The sequence below is a fragment of the Pseudonaja textilis genome, chromosome 1, assembly GCF_049901715.1.
Source record: "Pseudonaja textilis isolate UNSWEBS1 chromosome 1, rPseTex1.2, whole genome shotgun sequence".
Classification (NCBI taxonomy): Eukaryota; Metazoa; Chordata; class Lepidosauria; order Squamata; family Elapidae; genus Pseudonaja; species Pseudonaja textilis.
In genome coordinates, this window is record NC_141990.1 from 294865678 (window position 1) to 294891798 (window position 26121).

At 37.7% G+C, this 26121-nt stretch overlaps 1 protein-coding gene across 8 annotated transcripts in view; it reads left to right on the forward strand.

The window, feature by feature from the left end:
• Positions 1–758: 758 nt before the first annotated feature.
• VRK1 (VRK serine/threonine kinase 1) overlaps positions 759–26121 on the forward strand; it is a 32400-nt gene continuing 7037 nt past the window's right edge. For 2 of the 8 annotated variants that reach the window (XM_026716985.2, XM_087922154.1), the window contains exons 1-11: positions 759–952; positions 5331–5492; positions 6730–6785; positions 9281–9350; positions 10292–10379; positions 11728–11836; positions 11932–12024; positions 14920–15052; positions 16680–16800; positions 18469–18527; positions 19633–19805. In XM_026716985.2, coding sequence (XP_026572770.1) covers positions 5336–5492; positions 6730–6785; positions 9281–9350; positions 10292–10379; positions 11728–11836; positions 11932–12024; positions 14920–15052; positions 16680–16800; positions 18469–18527; positions 19633–19805 — 1059 coding nt within the window. In that variant the 5' untranslated portion in view covers positions 759–952; positions 5331–5335. Of the gene's footprint in view, positions 1008–1088; positions 1277–3036; positions 3208–5330; positions 5493–6729; positions 6786–9280; positions 9351–10291; positions 10380–11727; positions 11837–11931; positions 12025–14919; positions 15053–16679; positions 16801–18468; positions 18528–19632; positions 19806–26121 lie in introns of those variants that run through there. The other 6 variants (XM_087922157.1, XM_087922155.1, XM_087922158.1 and 3 more) reach the window with 6 other exon arrangements.

A 26121-nucleotide genomic window follows, 5' to 3' on the forward strand; every position in this document is an offset into this window, starting at 1 on the left:
TTTTCTTCTGTTACTTATTTGGTATTAAACCAAAATATTCTGTTAAAAAAGTAATATCTAATATTACATACTAATATTTTCTTTTAAAATATTTTCATATAATGTAATCATTATCATGGTTGTTAAAAGATGTCATATTCCAGTTCTACATCTTAAATACATTATATACTATTTTTAAAAAATGTTAATTTAACTGTTAAACCTACAACCAATCTTCCCAACAAAACCTATTATCTTTGGGGCAAAACAGTAAGAAGGTAAATATAATAAAATCACTTTAAAAGAAAAATACTAGATAATTCATCAGCCTGGCAACAGGTAGATCAATGCAATTTTTCTGAACAGTAATAAAAAGCTGCCGTTAATAGAAACAGGTTGGTACAACGAAGATTCCAAGGATAAATTAATGCAAAGTATTTTATTTCGCTTATTATTGTGTCGTTCACAAACAAGATTTAGAAAGTGGGGCAACCGAGGTCGCAGCAATAAAAGAGCGAAAGTTGGAAGTCAGAATGAGGTTGCCAGGATCAAATTCGATTGAAAGTAATGGGATTTACTTCTGATTGCGGCAAAAAAAAAAGGCCCCTCGGGACTTCATCTAAGGTTGAGCGGACGAGGCAACTACGGAAAGGCCGCTAAATGAAGCCTTTTTCCTCGGGCAGCCAACACGCGATGCCGCCCATGCGCGCGAGCGAAAGCTGAACACACGCCTCCGGCGCCAAGATGGAGCCACGCCCACTTTTTGGCGCGCGGGAGGCGAGACCGCCCTTTTGCTGTGACAGTTACAGGGATTATATCCCGTTTGGAAAACGGAAGGTCGTTTTGCGCGGTAACTCCGAACTTCCGCTCTCCCGTTTCCGGTGTGGAGTGAGGTTTGTCTGTGACACGGTCAGGCGTGGTCGCGCTCTTCGCCTGGTGTGACCCTCTCGCCAGAGTCTTTTTGGCTGACGAGGTATGGCCCGAAACGCTCTCTCGCTGTGGACTCTGGAGCGGCGGAGGTGGGGAGGGTGAGAGCGAGAATTGCATCGCCTTTCCCCTGGGAAGAGAGCTTGGGAAGCCATGTGGTGCCTATGTTCTTTGCCCAAAGGGGGATCTTATTGCTTTTACTTTCCTCCTACTAGTCCCTCTGTAGCCCGACTCTGCTGTTTGGCAGCCCTTTTCAGAAGCCGTTGTCCACAGAAACGCTTTGCGTGTTTCTCTTTTTCCGCCCTTAGTTGTGCATGTCGGCGTAAAAACCAGCCAATTAGCAATATAATTGAGATATCTTTATATACCGGTAGGTGAATTTTTCGGGATTTGGTGTGTCTTCCGTTGCTTTTTTTCCATTGGCTCCGCTCCATTGGACGGGCTGGATAAAGTCGATCCAGGACAGGAGATTTAGTTCAAACTGAAAGTACCTCCTCCTAAGCCTTAATTCAATTTGGCTAATAGTGAAAACTAGTACGAGATCCAATGTTAACAGTTCAAAGGTCCAGTTTGGGAAAAACTGCTCCAAACATTTTGATTTCGTCCATTTTTATAAATGGTGATCTATTAAAATAAGGGGGGAGTAGCCTTTGGATGCTAAGGGCAAGGTGAAACATTTTGGGGTAAGTGAGTAGGTCTACAATACAAGCTGAGCATTGGGGATGGTAACATCCCACCTGAGGTTAATGAAACTCCTCATTAGTTTTCAACAATCATACAGTAGTTTGAATTCTTAAAACTGTTCAGGAGGCCTCTGTGACTAGTTTTGTTGAAGTAAAATACAAGCCAACTTTTTCTCCTTTTTAGGTGGGGAGGTGGTATGTGCTCTGTTCAATGGAGTATCTTGGGTTTTGCAGAAGGGAGCTGACATAAACAACAGTTTGTAATGTATTAGAGAATGAAGGACATAAGTTTTGCATTTCACAATGTAGAAACAATGTGGTTGGAAACAAGTAATAGAAACAGTTAATAGAAAGAAAACTAAATAAAAAGTGGGAGATAAAACAAATTACAATAGCAGTGGGGTTCAAAGCCGTATTTTGGACCTGCTAAATAATTGTTAATTTAGTAATAGTAATAAATGATGGTGAGCATAACTATTTTTGGTACAATATATGACTAGTGATATTTAATATTAAGATTGCTATTGTTTGTTTACTCCTAAGCCTGCCTTTTGCTATTCAGGGTCGTAACATTTATCTTAAAAACCATCTGTTTTAACAACTAGGGCTCTGCTGATGTCTCTTCCTAAAACATATGCAAGGAATTCAAGGAAGTTATAGTTGTAGGTTAAGAGTTTCTGGAAGTTACAGAATTGGTGAAATCTGCACTAGGTCTTCAAATATTCCTATCCCCACCCAATATCTACCACATTTGCTGGTTTTTCCAGGGTTATTCATTTATCACTTGTATTATTTTTATAAATAACTTGAGGTGGAGAACATATCCAATACATCTTCTACCTCCTGTTTTTCCCACCACAACAACCCTGTGAGGTGGGTTAGGCTACTTTCAAGTGATACACAGTGGCCTGTAGAATATAATTTAAGCTGCTATGACTTCAATTTGTATTTTTTTCTTTGTTAAATTTATTTGTCTCTATCTTGCCACAGGGCTACTCTAGGTGGCTTACAACAATAAAAAGGAAGAATTGAAAAGAGTATAAACAAAATAGAAGTAAAATAATAGAACAATAACATAAAATGAAACACAAGAATGCATCAATATGTTAACAAAAAGTCTGGTGGAGAGCAAGGGGAGAGGGAATGTGGAATTATGCCACATAGCATTCAAATATAAATTACCTAGTGTCATTGTGCTAATTTTGTAGTAAACAAAATAAGCAAAGAGGGAGGAATATAAGCTAATGGGAAAAGATGGGGTTCCACCTATTTTTCTGCTTTTTTATTAACTCTCTTAAGATTGATAAGTTTACGATGTTTATGTATCAAATTAATGTCATTTCATCTAAACAATACTACACTACGATAGGTATGTCTGTTTAAATATACAAATAAATGAATAAGGTATGCAGTTTATTACATATTGTTTGTCACTTTCATCTGGCAGACTTAGCACCCTCTAGATTCCATTGATTAAAGAATAACACCTATCAAGGCCACAGAAGTACACCTTCCCTGTAGCAATGCTGTCCTGTGGAATGATGGTTTGAAAGGCTCCCACCCTGTTGGTATTTCAAAAGACCATAAAGACCTGACTCTTTTTCCAGGCCTTTGACAAGTACAATTGTTATTCCTTTCTTTTACTTGCTACCATCTAGGTTTGGTTCCTCTGCTCTATTGTTTTCTTTTTCTGTTCTTTTTCTGTTCCTTATTTTTAAATGCTTTTCACAATTTGTAAAGTGCTCAGAGTTGAGAATCAGGGAGCATATAAATTTAATACTTTAATATAATGAGCACAACAATGTGAAATCACAGCTGCCAGTTGTGTAGCTGGTGTTGGCTTTCATGCACATCAAGTTCTTCCCAAAATGAACCTAGGATATAGTAATGGTGTAATATATATGAAAATGTAAGTAGTGTGGACTTTTGTATTTGGAAATTTTGTCAGTGCATACATTTTATATTATATTTTTTTACTTAGGGATAAATTTATCTTCATTAGGTCAAATGAGTACATTGCAAGACGGATTCTTTAACTGGTTTTCAATTTCACATGTGCAGTGCAAATAGTTACAGTTAACACCTTCAAATTGCATTACATTTGCCCAGCATTCCTTTGGATATTTTAATGTGTATTTTTATTGTTATCCTGTTCATTATGTAATATGGCTACCCACTGCATTTCTGAGGAAATTGTTTAAATGTGTATAGTGTCTGTGCTGACATAGGGTCATGAAACGTGGACATTAAATGCAAAAGTGATACAGAAATTGAAAGTTCCACAAAGAAGCATGGAATGGTAAATGCTTAACATAATGTAGTATTGTATGACAAAGTCTAAGCCGGGGGGTCCCCAAACTTGGCAACTTTTAAGATTTGTGGACTTCAACTCTCAGAATTCCTCAGCCAGCTATGGCTAGCATTCTTGTAGCAAACAGCCTGGTCAACTTCAGCAGGTTATTGCAGCCCCAGCACGTGGCTCGTCAGGGCTCTGCTCCGTTGTGCCCGCCACCGGTCAACTGAGCTGAGCTGCCGCCACCGGGAACACTGGAGCCTTCACTGCCAAGCAGCTGATTGGTGGATCGGCATCCTGAAATACTGCTGATCAGCTGTTCTTGGTAGTGGGGATTGCCAATGCCATCTATCGCTGCCCGTTTGCTGCCCGATTGGGTGATGGCGGATCGGTGATGAACGGGCGGTGATAGATGCCTAGAACAGCTGATCGGTGGTATTCTGGGAGGCTGATCCAACCACCAATCAGCTGAACGGCAGTGAAGGCTCCAGCATTCCCAGTGGTGGCAGCACACCAACCCCCTCCCTCCCACTGCAACATTTGCTTTCTAAGACGCACAGACATTTCCACCCAATTTTTTTGAGGGGGAAGTGCGTTTTATAGTGCGAAAAATGTCATTTTTCATATTTGTCAGAGGTACGAGTATGAAAATTTATGCAATCTGGAAAGCAAACCTCATCTGCCTGATTGCATATGATTGAACTGAGATTCATCTATGTTTTGGAAGAGTTGATGGCAATAGTAGGGGTAAAACTAATCGCTGACTCTCAGTTTAAAAAGCCCAACTCAAAAATGGCAAAATAGAAGCAATGATGAGGGAAGATAGTTTTTGCTAATTTCCCATTAATTAAATAGCACATCAAAATAAAGCTATAGTAAAAGAAGAGAATGATTAGTGAGATTTCTTTTTTCAGAGATTGAAAAAAGAGAAAGTGGACACTACTTTTGTGCTGCACTTCTGTGACATATACCAAAAGATAGGCGAACTGTGGTCATTAAGTATAGCTGAATGAGAATTTTCAGTAACCATAGTTAGAATGAATAATAATGTCATTTAGCAATATCTGGAAGGATACAAGCTGTCCATGTTAGTAATGTTTCTGTAGATATGCCCGTCTTTGAACTTTTACAGAAATGTAATTATTTGCTACACTATGAATGATAGGAGAAATTGGTAAGAATATACATTATTTTAAAAATGCAGAGCTGTTTTTACATCATTATTAGAGGTGTGAGCATCATATAGGGAGTAAACAATACATTTTTGTATTTGTATTTTGATCAATTTGTCCTAGAAAAATTCAGTGCTAAAATCAGTTCCAGGATCAGAACTCGTTCTTCTGTTTTGCAGAACAGGATAGAAAAAGGCAATAAAGACCTTTTCGGTCTAAAAATAAGTCAAATTTATCCTATTTCTAATTACTTTGTTTTATTTTAATTGTTTTTAGTGACTATGCCTAATATAAAAAAGTCGACAGGAAAAAGAGGCCCAAGAAAACGGAAACTTGCAGAAGAATTTCCTCCTGGAGAAGTTTTTACTGACCTTTTAAAGAAAAAATGGAAGCTTGGTCCAGTTATAGGCAAAGGTGGTTTTGGCTGTCTGTACCTTGGTAAGAATATTGCCAAGATTGCTAAAATATAGGCATTGGCAGCATATAATTATTTTAGAATGTGTGTTCTTTACATTTTCAGAAGCTCTGTGAACATTACAGAACAAGCATTTTTGTTTCAAAATACTCAACTAATAGAATTGCCCAGAGGAGAACTTCATCATTTTTTGCAGCTTCTCTCTTCCTGTAACAGTAGAAAAGCAGTGACCTTAGAAAAAAAAGGGACAATAAGACTATCTTTTTCCCTTTAAACAATTCGTAGAAAGCTTGCTGTGTTGTTGTGTAGCACTCCTCAAGCCTCTCCAGCACTAGCCAGCTTGCCAATCAATTGACAAGTAGTTGCTGTAGAATGCATGGTTATCATGCTGCGGAAAGGATGTCCACAGGCCAAATAGTGTTCTTGGGATTCTGCCATTCAGCTGATTAGCAGATTGATGAGGGGACTGCGGGGTTGGTGGCAGCATCTGGTGAACTGAATAAAAAGTAGTTGGGTGTGTGTGCCTGATTCTATTGCTTATTCTGATTTTCTTGCCTTCATGCTCCCCTTACAAGAAGGCCTTTGTCACAATACTTTTTGTTGGTATTTTATCCAGTGATGCTGCCAGTAGAATGGACTCTTCTGGCAGAATGGGTTCCCCCTCTTCTTCTATCTTCCCTAGCCCGTTCCAGCAGATAAATATAAGAACATGAAATCTTTTTGTAGGGCAAGGTGGCTATGGACTCAATGTTAATTAAAATATCTGTTATGGTTGTTACTACCATGTTCCTATTAGGAGTTGGTATTCATAATCTTGTTCTTTAGGAAAGGGTTTGTTGCTTCAATTTACGCACCCAAATCACTGAATGTTGCACTAATGGGAAAATTTAAATTGACTTATTTACATTTGGCAGCACCAGCTGGCTGCTCTTAAAGCAGAGTAGTATATTTGATTGACGGTAGTTAGATTTGGCAAGTTCGTACAGTTTTTAAAAATGGAATGTACCATTCATTGTTTACATGCATAATTGAAATATTACATGCAAAACGTATCAATTTATATTATTGTATGAGTGTTTGTGATATGGAGGTGGATTTGTGCAAAGAATGCATAAGGCTTCCCAATACAATATTGTTAAATATACTCTTGAATTTGTATTTGGTTTTCATCCAATTACTCTGTTAGATTTGTAAAAATTGCTGCTGAGATATTAAGATAGTTTTAAATCCTGTTGATAGAATCTACTTATATTTTAACAGCTGATGTTAATTCATCTGAATCAGTCACCAGTGATGCACCCTATGTTATAAAAGTGGTAAGTTTAGTTTAATTATTCACTCATTCATTTTTTGAGTGCCCGACGCCAGACTGACTCTGGAAATAATTTCTTTCTTTTGAAATAGTCTACATTTGAAGAATAAAATGGAAAAGACAAACTTTTCCACTTGTAGGTTTGTAAAATTCTTGAAAATCATTAAGCAGCCAGTGTTATATGGATTGTTTAAGTAGATTAAATTAAACTAGAATGTATTTTAAGCTTTGCTAATATATTTTAATTAAAATAAATGCTATTGTCAAATTGCTCAAATCTCTAATTTTATTATATTCCTTGGATTGAGTGTTGAATAGTGGAATGTCTTGTGCTTTACACTGGTTTCCTTTGAAGTGTTCAGAAATTGCATAGGAAATAAAATTTATGTAAAGTTGGGACCAACAATCTGAAATCTGACTTGTAGCTTGTATGTATGTATTTCTCTAGGGCAATCACTGTATATTTTATTTTTTAACTAATTGTAATTAAGAGCTATTCTACTTTAGAGATATGTGGTAAAGGAGTAGAATTTATTATTGTACTCTAATTTTGTATTTGGAAAATTAGAGTTCTTAAGGAGGATAAACATAAGGCATTTGCAGACATGGTGTGCTACGGAATCTATGAACTATTAAGGATCATTCTGATCATGAGTTCATTAATAGTAGGAATTGGGATCATGCAGTGATTTCCATATAACTAGTAATAGTGCATGCAGGATGCCTCAAAAAAGTTGAGCCTATTTTCCTCTCATCTGCCTTTCATTACCCCATTTATATTCCCATTAACCAATATGGGTGAGTGGATAGATAGGACTATGATTTCCTGGTCCTTTAGTTTTGACATTCTCAATATGTGGTGATATTGGAGAAAACTATCGATTAAAAAAGCCAAATTATAACGTGCATTATAATGTTGCTGCAAATAATATTGCTTAATTGTAGCATCAGGTGGATTTGTCTTTTTCTTGCTACTTTTTATCTGCAGTATGGAATTATAGATGCTATTAATCAATTATAATTATGTAAAATAATGTATATGTCACATTTTTTACTGTTAAATATATTGAAAAGTATTAATGCATAGTGATTCATACTGGTGATGCATATGAGCTGCATGAGTAGAGGAGGTGGCTGATATAAATATTTATATGAATCTGCTTTGTGATATAGTTTAGAATTTAAATGTAAGGTGATAAATTATATTTATGCATGAATAGATAGCTTGAAAAAAATACCTCTTGGAGATGGTGACATTTGACACTAGCTATAGATTTATAGAATAGAGTTAACTATAGTATGTGTAGACATTGAAGTCTATTTGCATTATGATAACAGTCACTTAAGTCAGGGTCATCTGGGAAAGGACTATCACAAGTAACACACTGTTCATGACCAAAACTCTTCTAATAGTTCTATAAAACAAAAATAATGTTTTTAATTGTTTTTAATTGCTTTCTATTCTTTCTTTCTCTTCTCTTCTCTTTCTTTCTTTTTCTTTCATTTGTGTATCTGTTGTTGGTTTGTTTTAATTGTAAAATTAATAAAATTTATTTATAAAAATAAATAAAACTAATGGTTTAGTCTTGTTATAATCATATTTTGATTTAGTTAAAAAATGACACCAATTTCAAAATGAGAAGGTCAGCAAAAATTGCATAAGCCATGTACAACAATTCAGTTCTCTGGTAGATTGCTTGATGCATACATTTGTTTCCATTAATGGCAAGGACATTATTCTTTTTTTAATAAGAAATGTTCTGATTAAAATATCTATAGGTATGGGAAGTACCATAACTATAACTATTATATCTCAAGTCATAATGTATAAGAACCCATGTTCAATCCCTATTTGGGAAGAACTCTTAAGATCCTGGAAAGGTGTTGGTAGGCAGAATAGAATGCACAGTACTAGATAGGGTAGTAGCTTGACCTGATATGAGACAACTAGGTTAATATGTCTTATTTTGGATACTGAAAATGAGAGTGCTTGATGAAGTATATTGACAGGAACAAAGCAGAAAGGCCACCTCATGCTCAATAAAGATTTTTTTATTACTGCTTCAAAGTCTTTCCCATGTTGTCTCTTCCATTCACTGTACCTGCAGAAGTATGCATACAACCCTGGAATGTTCATAGAATAATTTTGATAAGCATTCTGGAGGATGCAGATGCCTCCATTTTAGATGGGTTGCTTTGCTTGGATCCTTCAAATACTTACCTAGCTGTACTATATATTATTTAGGTTTTTAGATCCCATATTTATGTAAACATTTATATTGTGATATATGGAAATGCTTTATTTTAAAATTATCTCATTCCCAATTACATAACAATTATCAGTGAACTGAATTACAAGGAAGAAAAGTTAAATAGTTAAAAGAACAATTTTTATAGGAAAGTAGAAGAATGTGTTATATATTAGTAAAAACTTTGCTTGAAAAAAGCAAATAAATCAAATTTAAAACTTTGCATTTATTTATAAAATCATATTTAAAGGAGCCCCATGACAATGGACCACTTTTCACTGAGTTAAGTTTCTACATGCGAGCTGCTAAACCTGAACTAAGTAAGTAAATCAATCTATTTTTTCCAATAAAACAATGTAATCATTAAATATAAGAATACTATGGGAAATATATAGTATTAAGTTATTGTAATTCATATAGGATTCTAAATGGTTATTTTAAGAGTATTAATTATAACAATATAAAGATAGAATGAGTATTTATTGGAAATATTTTTTTATAAATGGATCTAAGACTTGTCCCTAAAAGCTGCTTGAAAAGGGGAAGGAATAATAAGCAACTATTTAAAAGATATGTTAAACACACTTGCATGTTTGCTAGTTTTTGCTCATGTGGTATACATTTATTATATTTAATTTGCTAAAACTATAAAAGGAATTGAAGATAAAATGTATAAACATTAAAAAAATGCGGTCCATCTACAGCAGGAGTGTCAAACTCAAGGCCCAGGAGCCGGAGCCGGCCTGTGGGGTGCTTAGATCTGGCCCAGGGGGCTGCCCTGGAAACAGCAAAGGACCCGTCTGTGGTGCCTTTGCCAGCGAAAATGGAGCTCCGGTGGGCTGCATGTGGTCCTCTCAAGCTCCATTGTCTCTGGCAGAAAGTTGCAGGAGGCCATCACAACTGAAAATGTAGATCAGGAGTCCGTTTTCGCTGGCAGAGTGCTTAGGCTACCACAGGTGCCCCCGATATGAGTGACGTCAAGCTGACCATGCCCACACTGGCCACACACACACCGGCCCCCCTGCCCCTGAGGTAAAAAACAACCCTGATGTAGCCCTCAGTGAAATTAAGTTTGACACCCTTGATCTACAGTTTAAATTCTAAACTTTTCAGTGCCATTAATTTCAGTGAAAGAGAGGTTCCCTGTTTAAAAAAAAAAAACCATCCTCTTCTGTTTGTATTAAGCTTTAATAGACAGTAATAATAGTTTTCAGCCTTATATGGTAACAAATGTATATTGAATATCTATTTTTTTTTTCAGTTAAAAAATGGATTTCTTCTCACAAACTAAAATATTTAGGCGTACCAAAATATTGGGGTTCTGGTTTGCATCAAAAGAATGGCAAAAGGTATAAACCATTTGTTATTTTAGAATGTAAAAGATTTTTTTATAATGTAACTTCCCTTAATTTCAAATTTCCAAACTCTACAATATTTCTTAAAATGAGTTATAACAATAATGTGAAGTGATGAGTTATAACAATAATGTAATGTGATTCTATTATCATGATCAACATATTGAGGAATTGGTACCGTTATGTGTATTTTTTTTAGATAACTTGGAAGTTTGCATTGTGGTCCATATTAAGTGAATCTTAAATAATTTTATGATATTCTATTAAATTTAATACATGTGCTTAGTAGTTCTCAGGAAGTATAAGATAGGATGTTTAAACTTTCCAAGTTAGCTTTATTCAATCAGAATAAAATTAAATATGTTTAAAGAATTCTGGCCAAATAGTAGGATTTCAATATTGGCTATTGTTCTCTTGCTTTTCATCCCAAGGCCAGAACAGAGTAAACCGGCAATAGTCCATTTTGAGTACTACCTAACAACTAAATTACAGCAATATCTGACCAAAGAGATAATTGAAAATACCTTGCTAGATATGTGAAATAAAAAAGTAACAAAATTTGACTATCATTAAAATTAAACCATTAAGAATATATCAAACAGGAGATGTACTAATTGAAAGGGATGTTAATGAGATTAATTCTTCTCTTTGGCTTGTAGTTTAGTGACAGGCATTACAGATTTGTTTAAAAAAACTGAAAAGACCTCTTTCTTTTCTACTGATATTTTTTTTATAAGTTATTTAATGAGTGAAAACAGAACTGTGTTTTTATTGTTTCCTAAGGGGGGTATTTAAATGAAATCATGCTTCAGGTGCCCCAGAATATGGTGCAGAAGTTTGGTTAATTAGAATAGCACAGATTCTTCATCTCGTTCAGGTGTCAGGAGACATACCTGATCTCTTCTCTGTTATACTTCAGAAATTTGCCTTTAGTATCAATTGAACTGTTATCCTGTTCTGATTTCATTTGTTCCTGCATACTTTCTGGAAATTGTAAAAAATATGGAAGGGGGTTGTTTATTAATTTTTAGTAGTTTTTAAACATTTCTTTCTTTTTTCTTTTTTTAATGCCACTGCATTGCCCAGGACTAGCATCTAGAACCTTTGTCATCATAAAAGCTAACCATGCTCTGTCCTGCTTAGTATGTAGATAGGAGACCATTAAGAAATACCAGGTCTGGAAATTAGACTGGGAAGTCAAAAAAGATCTGGAAGAAGTTAATGGCACACAATTGTTAATTGTTGCTAAGAAAATTTCATGTCTAGAGTCCTCATGATTGAATGTTATTTTTTTTGTACGATGTTTATTTTCAATTTTCTTAAATGTATTTTTTGAAATCAGTTATAGATTTATGGTGATGGACAGATTAGGGAAAGATCTTCAGAAGATATTTGAAGAACAAGGAAAGCAGTTTTCGCGCAAAACAGTGTTACAGTTGGGATTGAGAATAGTAAGTTAATGTTTTTCTATGTTAATGTAAGTAGAGACCTCATTGAAATCAATTTTGTTGAAGTTTTTTTTCTCTGACATTCTGTGCTTTTTTAGCTTAATGTTTTGGAATATATTCATGAACATGAATATGTACATGGAGACATCAAGGCCTCGAATCTTCTCCTGGGCCACGACATTCCAAATCAGGTAACTTTCAATCTTTTCCTCCTTCAGTGTTTAACCTATTGTTTTAAAGAAAATGGAACTGCTGTGAACCTCAGCAGAAATCTTACCTTTATGAATGTGTACAGCGTTAATATTTCTGCTTGACATTTATATCTAGTTAATGTTGTACATTTTTTATTCACTTTGCTGGCAGTTGATCAAATTGGCTATTCTGCCCTGAATAATATTCAAGAGAATGCTTGCAATACAAAATGAATTTCAAATAGCTGTTTGGGGGTGGAAGTTTAAAATTATATGCTACACCAGTGAATTATGTTTGCTTGTCTGCTTTGTCAATTTTTTATTTCCTTTGTTCGAAGAATCCATCAAGCATAAATGTTCTGTTACTTGAAAACCTGATTTCTTAACATATTAGTTCAAATCAAATGGTTTACAGAAATATCTCTAGCTGTCTATTTATTATCATCATTTAGTTATAGTAGTCATCATTAGCAAATGAATAATTTCCAGGTTTAGATACTTTTCTTGAGATGGCAATTTCATATTTCCATGTAAATTGATAGAAACATTGTGAGGTTTATTTTGTCCCTTGACAAGAGGTCCAGGAGTAACTAGATGATTGCATTGCTTTTATTCAAGCAGGGATGACAGTAAAAGATCTGCTCCTAGATTCATCTGGAAAAATAATTCTGTCAGTGCTCCAACAAATCCCCCTAATTCAAAGCAAAAGTCTCTAGTCGCATCTCAGAAAAAATAAATTGGTTTATTAGAACTTACCATGTTGGTGCGTTGCTAGGTGCAGCCGGTACTAAATCACATCATACATTTCCCCCTTGACCCTGGTCTTTCCCCCACCCACTGGAAGTGACTTCTCCAATAGGACAGATCAGTCTCCAAGAGTCATCCTTCATGCTGTCCAATAACCTGATGCTCCGACAACTTTAGGATGCTGAGTTGATATCTAGGCATTTCAAGAATGCTTTGTTTTCCCCCAGTCCCTTTTTCTGGCAGCTAAAAAGGCCAAATGAGTATCTTTTTAGTTGACAAGTTCACTTGTTCACATTATTTGAGGTATTATGAGATTGATCACCCCATCACTTTAGATTTGTTTTTTGTTTGTAAACCTGAGGTCAAAGTTATTGTCTTACATCCACAGTTTTTATCACCATTGTATGAATTGTTAATAAAGAATACTATTTTGGAAGATGAGAATTAACTAAAAATGAAAATAATTTCAAAAATCCAAGGGGAATTATTGATTGTGTTGTATAGTAGAATTTTTATAATAAAGTAACATATACACATACATATATTACATACACTAAAGACAAATTTTTAGTTGTTTAAATTGGCACTGTTTGCATTGTAATCAAGACAAATTTGTAGCACAGAAGCTCACTCTTCAAAGACACTTTTCCCATCTTAATGTTTGACGTATCTTCTTAGCTTGATACAGAATTACAGTATATCTGACAATGCAAATATTCTTAGGATTATTGGCTTATTTCTTATATAATACATTTCTGGGAAGGATTCATTTGACTTTTTTTACATTTTTCTAATGAAAGTAAAATGGAAGCTGGCATAGTGCAAAGCAGAGACATTGATACTGAGTCTTACAGTTACTCCCAGTGGGAACACAATATAGTGTTTTGTTTAAAATGTGTCAATAGGCTCAGAACAGGCACATTAGAATTCTGGGGGAAATGGCTTCCTGGTTAATGGGTATTTTGTAGTTGGCTAATCTTAAGTTGATGAAAAGATGACCCCTTCTTACATGGTAACTCTTTTGTGAGAACTCATGATATGCTCATTAAACCAGGAGTTTTAGCAGCCCCAGTCTAAGATTTTTCTGTAAGCACAGACTTTTTACAACCTATATTAATTTCCACTTACCCAGATTTGGAGCCAGGAAATGAATTTACATACTTATTTAATTTAGAAGCCACAAAGTTCCAGAATGATTCCAGGAAGCTTATACTTTAAAAACAGAAAATGGTAAAGAAAACCTCCCATGGACTGGATAACCACAGCCCATATATCAAAAAGCCATAACCAACAGGGTCCATAAGTACCCTAGCCGGTAGCCAGGGAGAAAGGCCATTTAAAAAAAACTTTTCACAAGATCATCAGAGTAGGAGCTACACAAATCTCAGAGGGCAGGGGCTGCAACAGAGAAGGCCTGGGTCTTAATAGATGCAGTTGTTTGAGGGAGGGAGCACCAATTCTGTCTGTTACTGGAGGGCAGAAACCATGAGACCTTGGTCCCTTCAATAACCTGATCCAATGCCCTAAAAAGCTTTGTATAGCCCAGCAGATTGAATTGGAAAAGAGAGAGGATAGGACTGGTGCTGACTTGTTTCTATAACAATTTGTGAGATGTAAATGAAATTGAGACTGGTGGTAAAAGCAGCATGAGACTTCAGGTGGGAATTGAAAGCATCCACTGGAAAAGTGAGCCTTGGTTATTAAAAATAATTCTGAATTAGGTTTGTGCTGGTAATATGATATTTAGAATCACCATCTACACCCCTGAGACAATTTGTTCTACATCAGTTCATTCAGGAGCTGGTTAATAAGGCAGGGGTGCAGATAATATTTTGCTTTTTGGTTCCTTTAATATCAATATTAGAATAATGTTACTGGATTGCAGGTAGGCTTATTTTAATTTGCTTGGGTGTCCTGTTAAACTTAATAATATAATGTTTTGCTTTTATTGAAGTATATAGGATAAGTATATAGACTTTTAATATTAGGAAGAATCTTGGTACAAAAAGAGAATACATACTTATATTTTGAATAACATTTCCTGACATTAATAATGAGAACTTGTCAATATTATATAAATAAAGTACATCTTCTGGTTGGCTGTTTTTAATTCTTGGATTGATTTGGTTGTGCTTGAAACCTGCACAGGTGTACTTGGTAGATTATGGCCTTGCTTTTCGATACTCTCCAGAAGGCAATCACAAGGATTACAAAGAAAACCCCAAACGATGTCATGATGGAACTCTTGAATTTACTAGCATTGATGCACACAAGGGAGCGAGTAAGATGGTTTTTATTTTTATGCATATTCATTTTTCTTACTCAAGCATTCATTTAGCAACAGTTTGAAGTTGCAACAGTGTTGAGCAAGTGCTACTTGCAACTGGGCCTCAAAGTTTGGGCCATTGTAGTGCCCCCACAGTCATATAATCACAATTTAGGCTCTTGGCAACAGGCTTGCACTTATGATAATTGCAGTTTCCCATGGACAATTGCTCTTTTTAATGTTCTGATGCACCCTCCATCCCTTGACCTTCTTGTATTCTGACTCTGCCATTCTCTTCATTCCCTGGCCTTCCTGCACTCACCACATTCCAGAAAGTACCAGAGCATGAGTGACCATAAGCAAGGCCTTTCAATTCAGACAACTGCACAATTGGCACATAAGATTTATCTGCGCAAAAGATCCATTGGTCACAGTTGCAACCTGCTCCTAGAGTAGGAAGTATAAATCTAGGAGGATCCCTGTGCACAATGGAGTACCACCCCATCCAGAGTCAAATATGACACATTGTCAGACTCTGGTAGGCCCAAATACAGCCATTCCCTCTTGCCAGGGTGCAATTAGGGCCAGTTCCTTCCCATCCAGATCTTCATAACATTGAGGGGCCAGGCCAGCTCTGCGATAGCTTCATCTGCCTGTCCCATGGTGGGCATGTGTGACTGGTTTTCATCAAGGTATTGATGACACCACACTAAATGCCATTGAATGACTATACCGGCGGTTTCATATAAATGTTAAAGAAAAGCAATGAGAGACCTAAGTCACGGCATATTGCAGGGATTTAGGGCTTGATCTCTCCATCCCACCACATGACTAGAACCAACCATGGAAAAAGATTGAGAACCTCAGTTAAATAATACCTCCCAATCTCCAAAGCCAGACCAAAAGGATACCTTGGGTTTGAAAACTGCTAAGAGATCGAGAAGAACTATAATGGTTGCATCACTTCTCACTCTCAAAAAGACATCCACAAGTGTAGCTCATGATTTTTTAGGAATAAACCCCAGCCTGAACCCAGATTGAAAAGTCCTAGTTAACCCAAGTTTCTCTGTGGCTGACCACAAACCATCCTCTCAACAACGTTCTATAAAAAAGGAAAGTTGGAGACTGTACAAAAGTTGGTCAACATTGTTGAGTACCATGATAGTCTCTTATGATAGCTTCTGATTCATGATATAGGATGGCCTTTCAAGAATATGTTTGATTCATGAGAGCTGTTTCAGAAGAAAAAATGTTGGCCAAAAACAATTACGCTCTTATATAATTTGAATAACTATTTCAGTCAAAGCTTCAATCATGTCTCATTCAATTAACATTTTCTCTTTTTATATACTGTACTACTTTTTCCTGTGGTCTTAAATTTGTCGTGGCAATCTGAAACTCTCCAACCAATGACTTCTTTTCCGTGTAACTGAGATAATCACCCATAGAGAGTGTTCTGCCTTTATAGATTGTAACTAATATTGCAATGCAATAAACTTGACATCTTTTCCTAAAGGAGAACTTCTTAATCATCTTTAAAAGACATAGGGGTATTAAGTTAATTATTCCTTTTGTTCTTTAATGATACTTTTTATAACTATTTTCATCTTCACTATGAATTTAGCACTTTTTTCTTTTTTAGGTCCATCAAGACGCGGTGACTTGGAAATTTTGGGTTATTGTATGATCTGCTGGCTTAGCGGTAGTCTGCCTTGGGAAGATAATCTAAAAAATCCAGATTATGTCAAAGAGTCGAAAATTAGGTAATTGTAACATACTTAACAATACTATTGGATGTACTCAAACTGCTTGGTATAGATGTGTTTAGATGAAACTAAATATCATATTTTCATCTTAAAAATCCAGGTGAGACAGACTTGACAGGTTTAATTGAAATTGAATTATTGGGTGGAAGTTGGATGACATTCTTATTTCGGCTATGTAGTTAGATATTGCAGTGCCGTATTGCAACTTGAACACTGATTGATGGATTTATATATCACCTTTCTGAAACTGAAGGTGGTGTACATAGCACTGTCTCTTCCCATTGTCTCCATAATGAACAACTTAGAAAGCTTAGTTGACCTGAGAAGGAGCAATTGACCCGAAATCAGCCAATGAGCCTTTGGTTTGGGTTTGAAGGTAGAGCTGAATCTTACAAGAAGGGACAAAAATGCTTAATGTGAAAGAAGAATAAGGTAAACAAACAAAAGAGTGCATGTTGAATTAGTACAACAGATTTTTTTCATAAATGATACCACTTCTGATGTTGAAATTTAGAGATTTTATTACAGATACACCTGCACATTTTGATTTTTGAACTGTTTTATCTGCACTCTAAGATAAAGCCAGAAACATTGAAACTAGAAATCCTGTAAAGTGTTAATGCTGAATGTTGTTATATTATTCTTAAGTGGTGCATGCTTTTTGTTGTCCTCCCTTCACAAAGCTTATTTAACATCAGCTTGCAACAGAATTCTAATATGAACAGAATTATAAATGTTTATTCATTAAGTGCTATTTTTACTAGCTCTGCTGAATCCACATCGGTCCTAAATAAACACTATATAGTATTCCTTTGACAGCTGAAAGTGAACATGGTCTTTGAAATGGACAGCTTATCACGACCAACTTGCTGTGGGACAATTTAACAATTCAATTTAATTATTTAAAATAAATAATTATTTTAGTATTTATCATTCATTCACATTTCATTTTGTCCCTCATTTTGCATCCTTTCTTTAATGATTCTATTCCATTTCTTTTATATTAGTGTATCTCTTGCCCTGCAGTGAGTTGTCTTGTGGCGAGATGGCCGTGGTGAATTGTCATAGAGCCCATGGTCTATGATCCCATGGTCCTAGCTTACTTATCCTGTTTTGCCATGTTCTGTATATAATCTTCATAAAGCCAGATGCTAAAGTCATTTTAGTTTCACAATCATTGTTTTATTTATAAAAATAAATGTTATAGATTCCCATTTCTCTTAACATTCCCATCAAAAACTTAATACAACAAGATTTCTATGTCAGAAAGTTTTCAGTCCTTACCCATGACAGCATGATTGTGACATATTATTCAATAACGGAATGTAATTTTAAAAAGCTGGGATAGTTTTATTATTTTTTCTTCTTCTTCTTCTTCTTCTTCTTCTTCTTCTTCTTCTTCTTCTTCTTCTTCTTCTTCTTCTTCTTCTTCTTCTTCTTCTTCTTCTTCTTCTTCTTCTTCTTCTTCTTCTTCTTCTTCTTCTTCTTCTTCTTCTTCTTCTTCTTCTTCTTCTTCTTCTTCTTCTTCTTCTTGCTATCAGTGTATGTGTGTATTGCATGTACTGCATATATGTATTGCATATTTGACAGGAAAGAAAATCTAACAGATCAAAATTTAACTATTGATCTGTTAAACTCAATTTGACATCTTGTTTTTCCTCCCAGGTATACAGATAACATTTCAGACTTCATGTTGAAATGTTTCACTAAAGAAGACAAGCCAGGTAGGTAAGAGCCTGCTTAAATTATTTCATCAAACAAATGTAATTCTTTCATGTAAGGAAAAAAAAAGATAAAGGAATTCTTTGAAACAAAATATTCCAGTGTCTCTTATTTGGGGAGTGAATAAATTGTCCCCCATAGTCCTGACATGTAATTTACAGGCAGAATAAAAACACATGTCTAATATTTATGGATGATATAAGAGCAGCCTGGAAACAGACTTTTTCTCTCCTCCCTCATCATATACTTTGTTTGAGGTTTCAGAGTAAGTTGAAAGGAAAAGCAACCCATTTTGCCAACAATATCTGTTTCACTAGCATTCTGATGCTATTGTGGTCTATATGTTTGCAGGCTTACTTACTGCACAGAAAAGAGTTATAAATGAAACTATATCTCATGAAATTGAATAAAGTTAGTTTGCTAGGAAATCTTTTTCTTTTCAGAAAAGATAGTCAAAAGAATCTGACCAATGTTATTATAAATTTCCCTGTTTAAATCTATTTGCTGATCTTATTTATTTTTAAAATCACACTACTATTAAACTTAGTTCTGTTTTAAGATTTACTGTGGTTATTTATTTTATAATTACATTTTCAAATGTCAAAAGATTTAAGAAATAAATTATTAAAAGAGGGATCTGTTCATCTGTAAACAAAGTTCATGTTATGTATACTATGAAATTTGATATTTCTACGAGACTTCAATATTCCTGAATAAAATGAATCTACAAAGATTAAATGACTGCCTCAGATCTGCTTAGAACCTGACAAATATGGGAGAAGATGCCCTTCTTTATTCGAAAAATCTATCCCCTCCAGAGTTATTTTTGAAGATGTGAAATTGTCAGGAAAGCTCTCCTTTTGACTCTTCTGTGATATTTATCTGGATCTAGCTATTACACTGATTATCCCAAGCAGAATTTTATGTATTTTATAGATTCTGTTTCCAAAAACAAAATACTTTCTGTGAGCAGAGAAGAAGAAAATACGTTTCTTAGCATGTTAGAAAATAGCTATGACTGTGTTGTATCTGAATTTTATACCTTATCACTATATTGCTACATGAAAATGTAATTGATGTATTGGGACTTTCCATTGATTTCTTTAGATGAAATAGCCAGGTATATGGAAAAAGTGATGACTCTGTCCTACACTGAAAAACCACCCTACCAGGAATTACGAGAAATATTTCTTCAAGGTCTGCAAGACATTGGTCACAAAGATGATGGCATACTGGATTTTGAAGTTTCGTTGAATGGCGATGTTCCAGCAAAGCCTAAGGTCTTCTTAATTCAGATCTGTATTTAATGTATCTTGTTTTCAACTGAAATAAGAATGGTTTTATAAATGGTTAAATCAAGACAGTAAAGGGAAAGAAAAATTGTGTGTAGGAGACTTGAATGGGCCATTGGCTTATTTAAATTTCCTATAGCTATCTGCAATCCAAAGAATTAATTCAAGTGTGGTTGAGAGTTGCACACACCTTGGAGGTGGTTCTTTGGTTCAAATATTTTAAAATTTGGGAGTACCAAATCAAAAATTGCCTTTGAAATCACACTCAGCATGAGTACTTGGGTGGCAAAAGAATTTGCCACAAAATTCTCTTAAGCAGATGTAGAAACGTGCAATTTGTATGCAGTACTTAATTATGTGGGTAACCAGTTCATTACTGAAAAATAGAAATTACAACAAAATCTTAAAATGAGTCATCATCCCCAATTGCATTCAAACTAAGCTTTCAAAGGATTTGATAGGGATCAAGTTATCTATGCATTTTGTATCCAGACATATTATCCATGCATTTGTATTGGATGTCAGGATTAATTGATCACCCTAATTATTAAATATATTATTCAAGGACAATGATAATTATGTAACTTTGTTTGGAGTTTATGAAGCATTTTTGCAATGAAAATTTCTTTATGTAATATGTCTTTGGTCACATCAGATAGAAAAAAATACTGCTGCACATTTAACGTAGGTCATTCTTTTTAAAAGGAAGGCTTTATTAACACTGACCTAAGTTAAGTTTCATATATCTGTCTTTATCTCACATACTGACTCCTAATATGTGGCCAATTTGTCCAAAACCAAGACTTGTTTTTATTCATGAAGAGGGAAATTTATAGTAAATATACTAACACAGATATTAAATGAAATTTATTATTTGGAATGAAAAAAGACTAAACTCACTAAGCAGTTTCCCTACTAGTAGTGTTTTTTAAAGATATATATGGTAGAGGTCTCTGAAACCTCAAATAAGTTAGGAAATTGGCAAAGTACAGCTATAAAGTGATGGTAATCCCTATTTTCGCTAATGGCTGCTCAGTTATTTTGCATTAATTGCTTAATCCAAGCCATATTCAAGACCAGCATAATAAAAAATGCATTATAGAGTCCCTGTCCCACCATAAGATTTAGAGTGAATGGTTTGTTGGGACTAGGCTGCCAAGGTAGCATTCCTTCTAATATAGCCATTTCTAGATGAAAGAGCTGAATTGACTCCACTTGAAGATGCCTATCTCAAATGAACAGGTGGTCCTTGATTTATGACCACAATTGTGAGCTGAGTTTCTGTCATAGGTGATCTGCTCATAAAGCATGACATTATGTGACCTCATCGCTTAGCAACAGCAATCCCAACACTCCCCATTGCTGTTAACTGAATTCCACTGATTATGTGAGGACCTACCCCAGTGTTGGCAAATTTTTTTGGCACTGAGTGCCAAAACAGGAGCATGCGCACAAGCCTATGTGCCAGAAACCAGAAGAGTAGCTGGTTTCTAGGGCGTGCATGTGCGCTGGCCACTTGTTCTTCCGGGTTCTGACACACATGTGCAGACCAGTTGGCCAGTGAGCATACACGTGTCAGAAACCACAAAAGTATTAATGAAGCACCCCCCCACCCATCCTTCCCCCTCTGCCAAGGGAGCACGACCGCTTCCCAGCCGGCATGCCTGTTACCCCAGTGTTGGACAGACCTTCCTCCCGAAACAGGCACATAAGGATAAGGCAGTTCTGCTGCCAGTGAACCCCTGGGCAGCAGAAGCGAGAGGACCAGGACGGCGAATCTGCCACTTCAGCTTCTATGGCTGCAGCCAACAGCGCCGCCTCTTCTTTCTCCTCTTCCACTGCTGGCATAGGAATTGGCCGCACTCCCCATGCTTGGAAGAGCATGGCCTGCCAGTTTCTGCCTTTCATTTCAGCAGCGCCGCTGCCCTCCCACTGTTCGCCCGCAACTCCTTTCAATAGATAGCGGTACCTTCTTGATGGCCACTGAAAAACCCACCAGAAATGTTCATTCTCGTTGCGAAAAGTGTTTGCCGGTCTCCTGCTCCCCCCCCCCCAAAAAACTTACTTTCTACTTAGCTACTTAATGAGACCTTGTTGTCCCATGGAGCTTGCATGCAAATGGGGTGAGACGGGGAGGGGGCTCTCCAAACTGTGTGTGTGTATGGGAGAGAGAGCGATCTTCAGCCAAGCTTCTGGCAGCAGTGCGGGCAGCAGGATCTTCCTGAGCAGCAAGGTGGGGAGGGAGTATGAAGCAAGGCAGGGAGGTGCGGAGTTGGCCCCCTGTGCCCCCCACTGGCTTTTCTGAGTGCCCTTCCAGCCAGGCACGGAAGCGTGCAACTGCTGCTGCAGAGAGAGAGAGGAAAGGGACTTTACAAATTGTGTTTGTGTGTGTGTGTGTTTGTATGAGAGTGCGAGCATGCAATCCCTGCTTTAGCTGGAGCATTTAAGCTAATGGCGATGTGGCAGGGGAAGGGGACAGGAGCTGTTTTTCTCCGCATCTTCCCCACTGAAGCAGCGGCAGCCACTTAACGATTGCTCCCTCTCCAACCAGCCAGCCAGCACTGCCTGACCTGCACCCTGCCTGGCCAGCCAGCGCAAACTCTTGCTGTTCTCCTCCTTGTCCTCCCTGCTCAAGCGGGAGCAGGCACCACAGGACAGTGTCTCATTCCTGCCCCGGCGCAGCAAATTCTGGCTGGCTGGACACGGGTGCGAATGGCCTGGCCCCGCAGTGCTTCTCTGCTCCATTCAGCCTCCAAACAGTAAGGCTGGCTCACGTAAGCGAGCCGCGCACCAGGGCCATGGACGGTGTTGGTTCCTGCATCCAGCCGATTCCAATCCCACAGCTGGCCTCAGAAGCCCCTCCCCCTGCCCCCACCCCTCTTATCCCGGCACCAGATAGCTGTTCTTCCCACACGGACTCAGTTCCTGTGTAGCCTCATCACCCTATAAAGGCGGCAGCCGCAGGGTGATGGGCAGGAGCAACTGGCAGGCCCCCACAGCGTCTCCCACAGCAGCAAGCCGGGCCCTCAGTGGCGTATCCATGCGTGAGAAGCTGTGCTCTCCAGCCCTCCTGGCGCAACTCGCCTCCCCGATAGCGGCTCCTCCAGCATCTCGGCCAGAAGCGGCACTGCGAGAACCGCTTCCAGCCCCTCACACTGCCGCTTCCAGCCGGGATGCTGGAGGAGGAAGTGGACTAGCCGTCATCGGGGAGATGAGCTGCCCCAGGAGGGCCAGAGGAGAGCACAGCTCCTCACACATGGAGACACTGCCGAGAGCCCAGCTGGTTCGTGGGGGTGTGGTTGCGGGGGCTGGCCAGTTGCTCCTGCCCCTTGCTGCTGCTGCTCTTCTGCGGCATCCAAGCTGGCCAGGCACACTGGACCATCGATGTGCATTGATGCTGCGGGCTGGAAGGCTGGGCCCACGCAAGAAGCCCACTTGGGAGGGGAGGGAGAGAAGCCCGGCCCACCCGTCCTGGCCGACAGCTTTACTCCCCTAGGAAGTGATTGCTGGGATCCCCTCTCCATGTCTGGTCACGTGGAGCCATCGGTTGTTGCTCTTCCGGGTTCCAGTGTGCACATGTGCATCAGCCAGCTGGTCTTCGCACACGCATGCATGCCAGAAACCTGAAAACCAGGTGGCTGCCACGCATGCATGCTCTGAAACCAGGCAGAGCAACAGGTGATGGCTCCGCATGCCTGAAGAGCTGGCTCCACTTGCCACTTCTGGCACGCATGCCATAGGTTCGCCATCACGGACCTACCCCAATCCAAACCCTGAGGCTGCTTGTCACACTGCAGTTCAGGGGCTTCTTCATGTGCTGCAGCTCTGGGACTACAAGAAGCCCCTGAGCTGCAGTGAAGCCCAGTCCCAATCACAGCCCCCTTGCTCTCTTGCATTCTGAGGCCCTTTTGCTCTGTGTCACCCAAAGTGATCTCTGCTATCTTCTTGCTTTTGCTGCTGGCAAAGTACTCCCAGCCTGACCCTCTATGAGGCAGCTGCTGACCATATGAGGCCATTCCATCCTCCCAAGTCCCGTAAGAAAACCACCAAGAGCAACTCGGTCAACAAAGCCTTATGTGGCCAATGAGAACAAGATGGCAAAAGTCACCTAGGGCGGCAGAGGCTGCAGAGTTCAGGGGGCAAAAGAGCAGAGATAGGCAGGTTGGGGAGTTGAAGCCACCCTGTGTAAGTATGGCAGGCTGCCAAGTGCCTGAATTTTGATCATGTGGCCACAGGGACTTTGCAACAGCCATAACTTTGGGAACCAGTTCTCAGTCCCTGCGTTCAGCATTGCTGTAACTTTGGGAACCAGTTCTCAGTCCCTGCGTTCAGCATTGCTGTAACTTTGAACAGTCACTGAACAAAATGTTTGTAAGTTGAGGACTACTGTTTGTAGGTGTTACAAAGCAAGGAGCACCTAATGGGATTGCAGCTCTGCAGCCAGATGAATAGAATGTTTTTCAGTTGAAAATTTGATTTATAAAGGAGCTAACTGGAAACATGAATCCTTTTAAATATTTCAAGGAACTTGCAGCTTGCTTCCTATTACTCTATGCTTTGGGCTTTCTTTATTTTTGATTAGCATGTGAAATGAAAAAAAACTAGAAATGGTTGTCTTAATATAATTCCAAGGTTTAACCAGATAGATTTTGTGTACTGAGATTTTCATTTCTACTGTGTCAGTTTAATTGTACTTTGTAGAAGAAAAATCCTAAAAGCATTTATTTAGTTTATAATTGGACAAGAGACTTGATTTATAAAAATAGAGTAGAATTCTTTAGAGTAAGTTCATAATGCATAAAATGTAACTCTCTTTACAGTGATGCTGTATTGGTAAAAACCTGCTTTATGTGTCAGGAATGCTTCTTTTCAAATGAGGCAGGCTATTATAAAGGTAGATGGATAAGCCTTGTAGCATTTCATTAGAAATAATTATTTTGATTATTCTGATGATTCCAAGGATTTACTTCTTAAATCTGTTGTAATCCCATAAAGACTTGCATAACAATTCTCTGGTTTGTTCACACACACTTTTTCCCACCTGAACAAAGGTCTCTTCCCTTCTGGTTTTGGAGAAGCTCTTGTATAAAGTTTTATATATATGCCATCATTTTTCAAGCTAGTTGGTTCTCAAACAAACAATGGCTAGATCTGAAGGAAAGGGTAGGAGTGTACAAGCTTAAGGAGGCTCAGGCTCTTAACTCAGCATGCCATATTCCTTAGCTCTCAGACCAGTATAAGATGAACTACTCTTCTCTCTCCCACCATTCCCCCCGCCCACCACCACCACCAAATGAGCTGCTGTAGAACATTAACTGGTGTACAGCTGTATACCTGCTAAGGAACAAACTCCAGTAATGACATACTTTTGATTATGCATAGGACTGCACAATACATTTTTCAATTTCAATATTAGCTAGGAATCTATTCCAAGTTGAACCTCAAAACTGCATTCTGTTGGGTACATATAATGATGCCACATCATAATGGCTAGTAAATTGAGAAATAGTAGAAAGAGTTGCTGCCCAGCTAATTGAAATTGGTTACAGAGGGAGTTATTCATCTTCTCTATTGTGCATTTTAAGTGATTCTGGTTCTGGGATTTATTAATGAGAGAGCATTCCCTACTAGGCTTAAATTTAATTCACTTTCATATGAACTGGATGATGTTGCTGTAACAGTTACATTTGTTCAGTTAACTTCTGCCAAAAGAGAAGTTTCCTTCAATTTCATGCAGTGAAATTACAATTATTGAGCTTGTAAACTACTCAAGCCATGGAATATGCTTAGTGATGAGTCCATTGATGACATTTGATAATAGCTAGAAAACATTTGAACTGAAATAAATATGAATTAGTAATTCATAGTTCATTGTGCACTCTGCATCAGACTTGAGTGTTGCCTCTGACAGAGAACAATACCTGACTTTCCTTGATATCTAGCTGGCCTGAATCAAAATTAAGAATGTGCTTTTCACTGTATAAGCTGGAAAACTAGTTTAGTATGTGGAGAGTACTGAATAGCTGCTTTAACAGTAAGTCTTAAAAAAGCACAGCTCTATTCCAGTTGGACAAGAAGGATGCATTTATATCCTGTATATAAAAGCAATACAATGCTGAAAAGATTCCTTCTTAATTTTGGTCAGAATGAGAAAAAATGTCTCTATTTATTCCTGCCTAATGCATCACAAATCTCCTGACATGCTAACCTTGGAGTTTGAGTTGGTGTTAATCAGGCCTATGCACCAGCAAGAAAGATGTACCTAATGCACTCCATCAGTGCCATTTGCATATGGAAGTTCTCC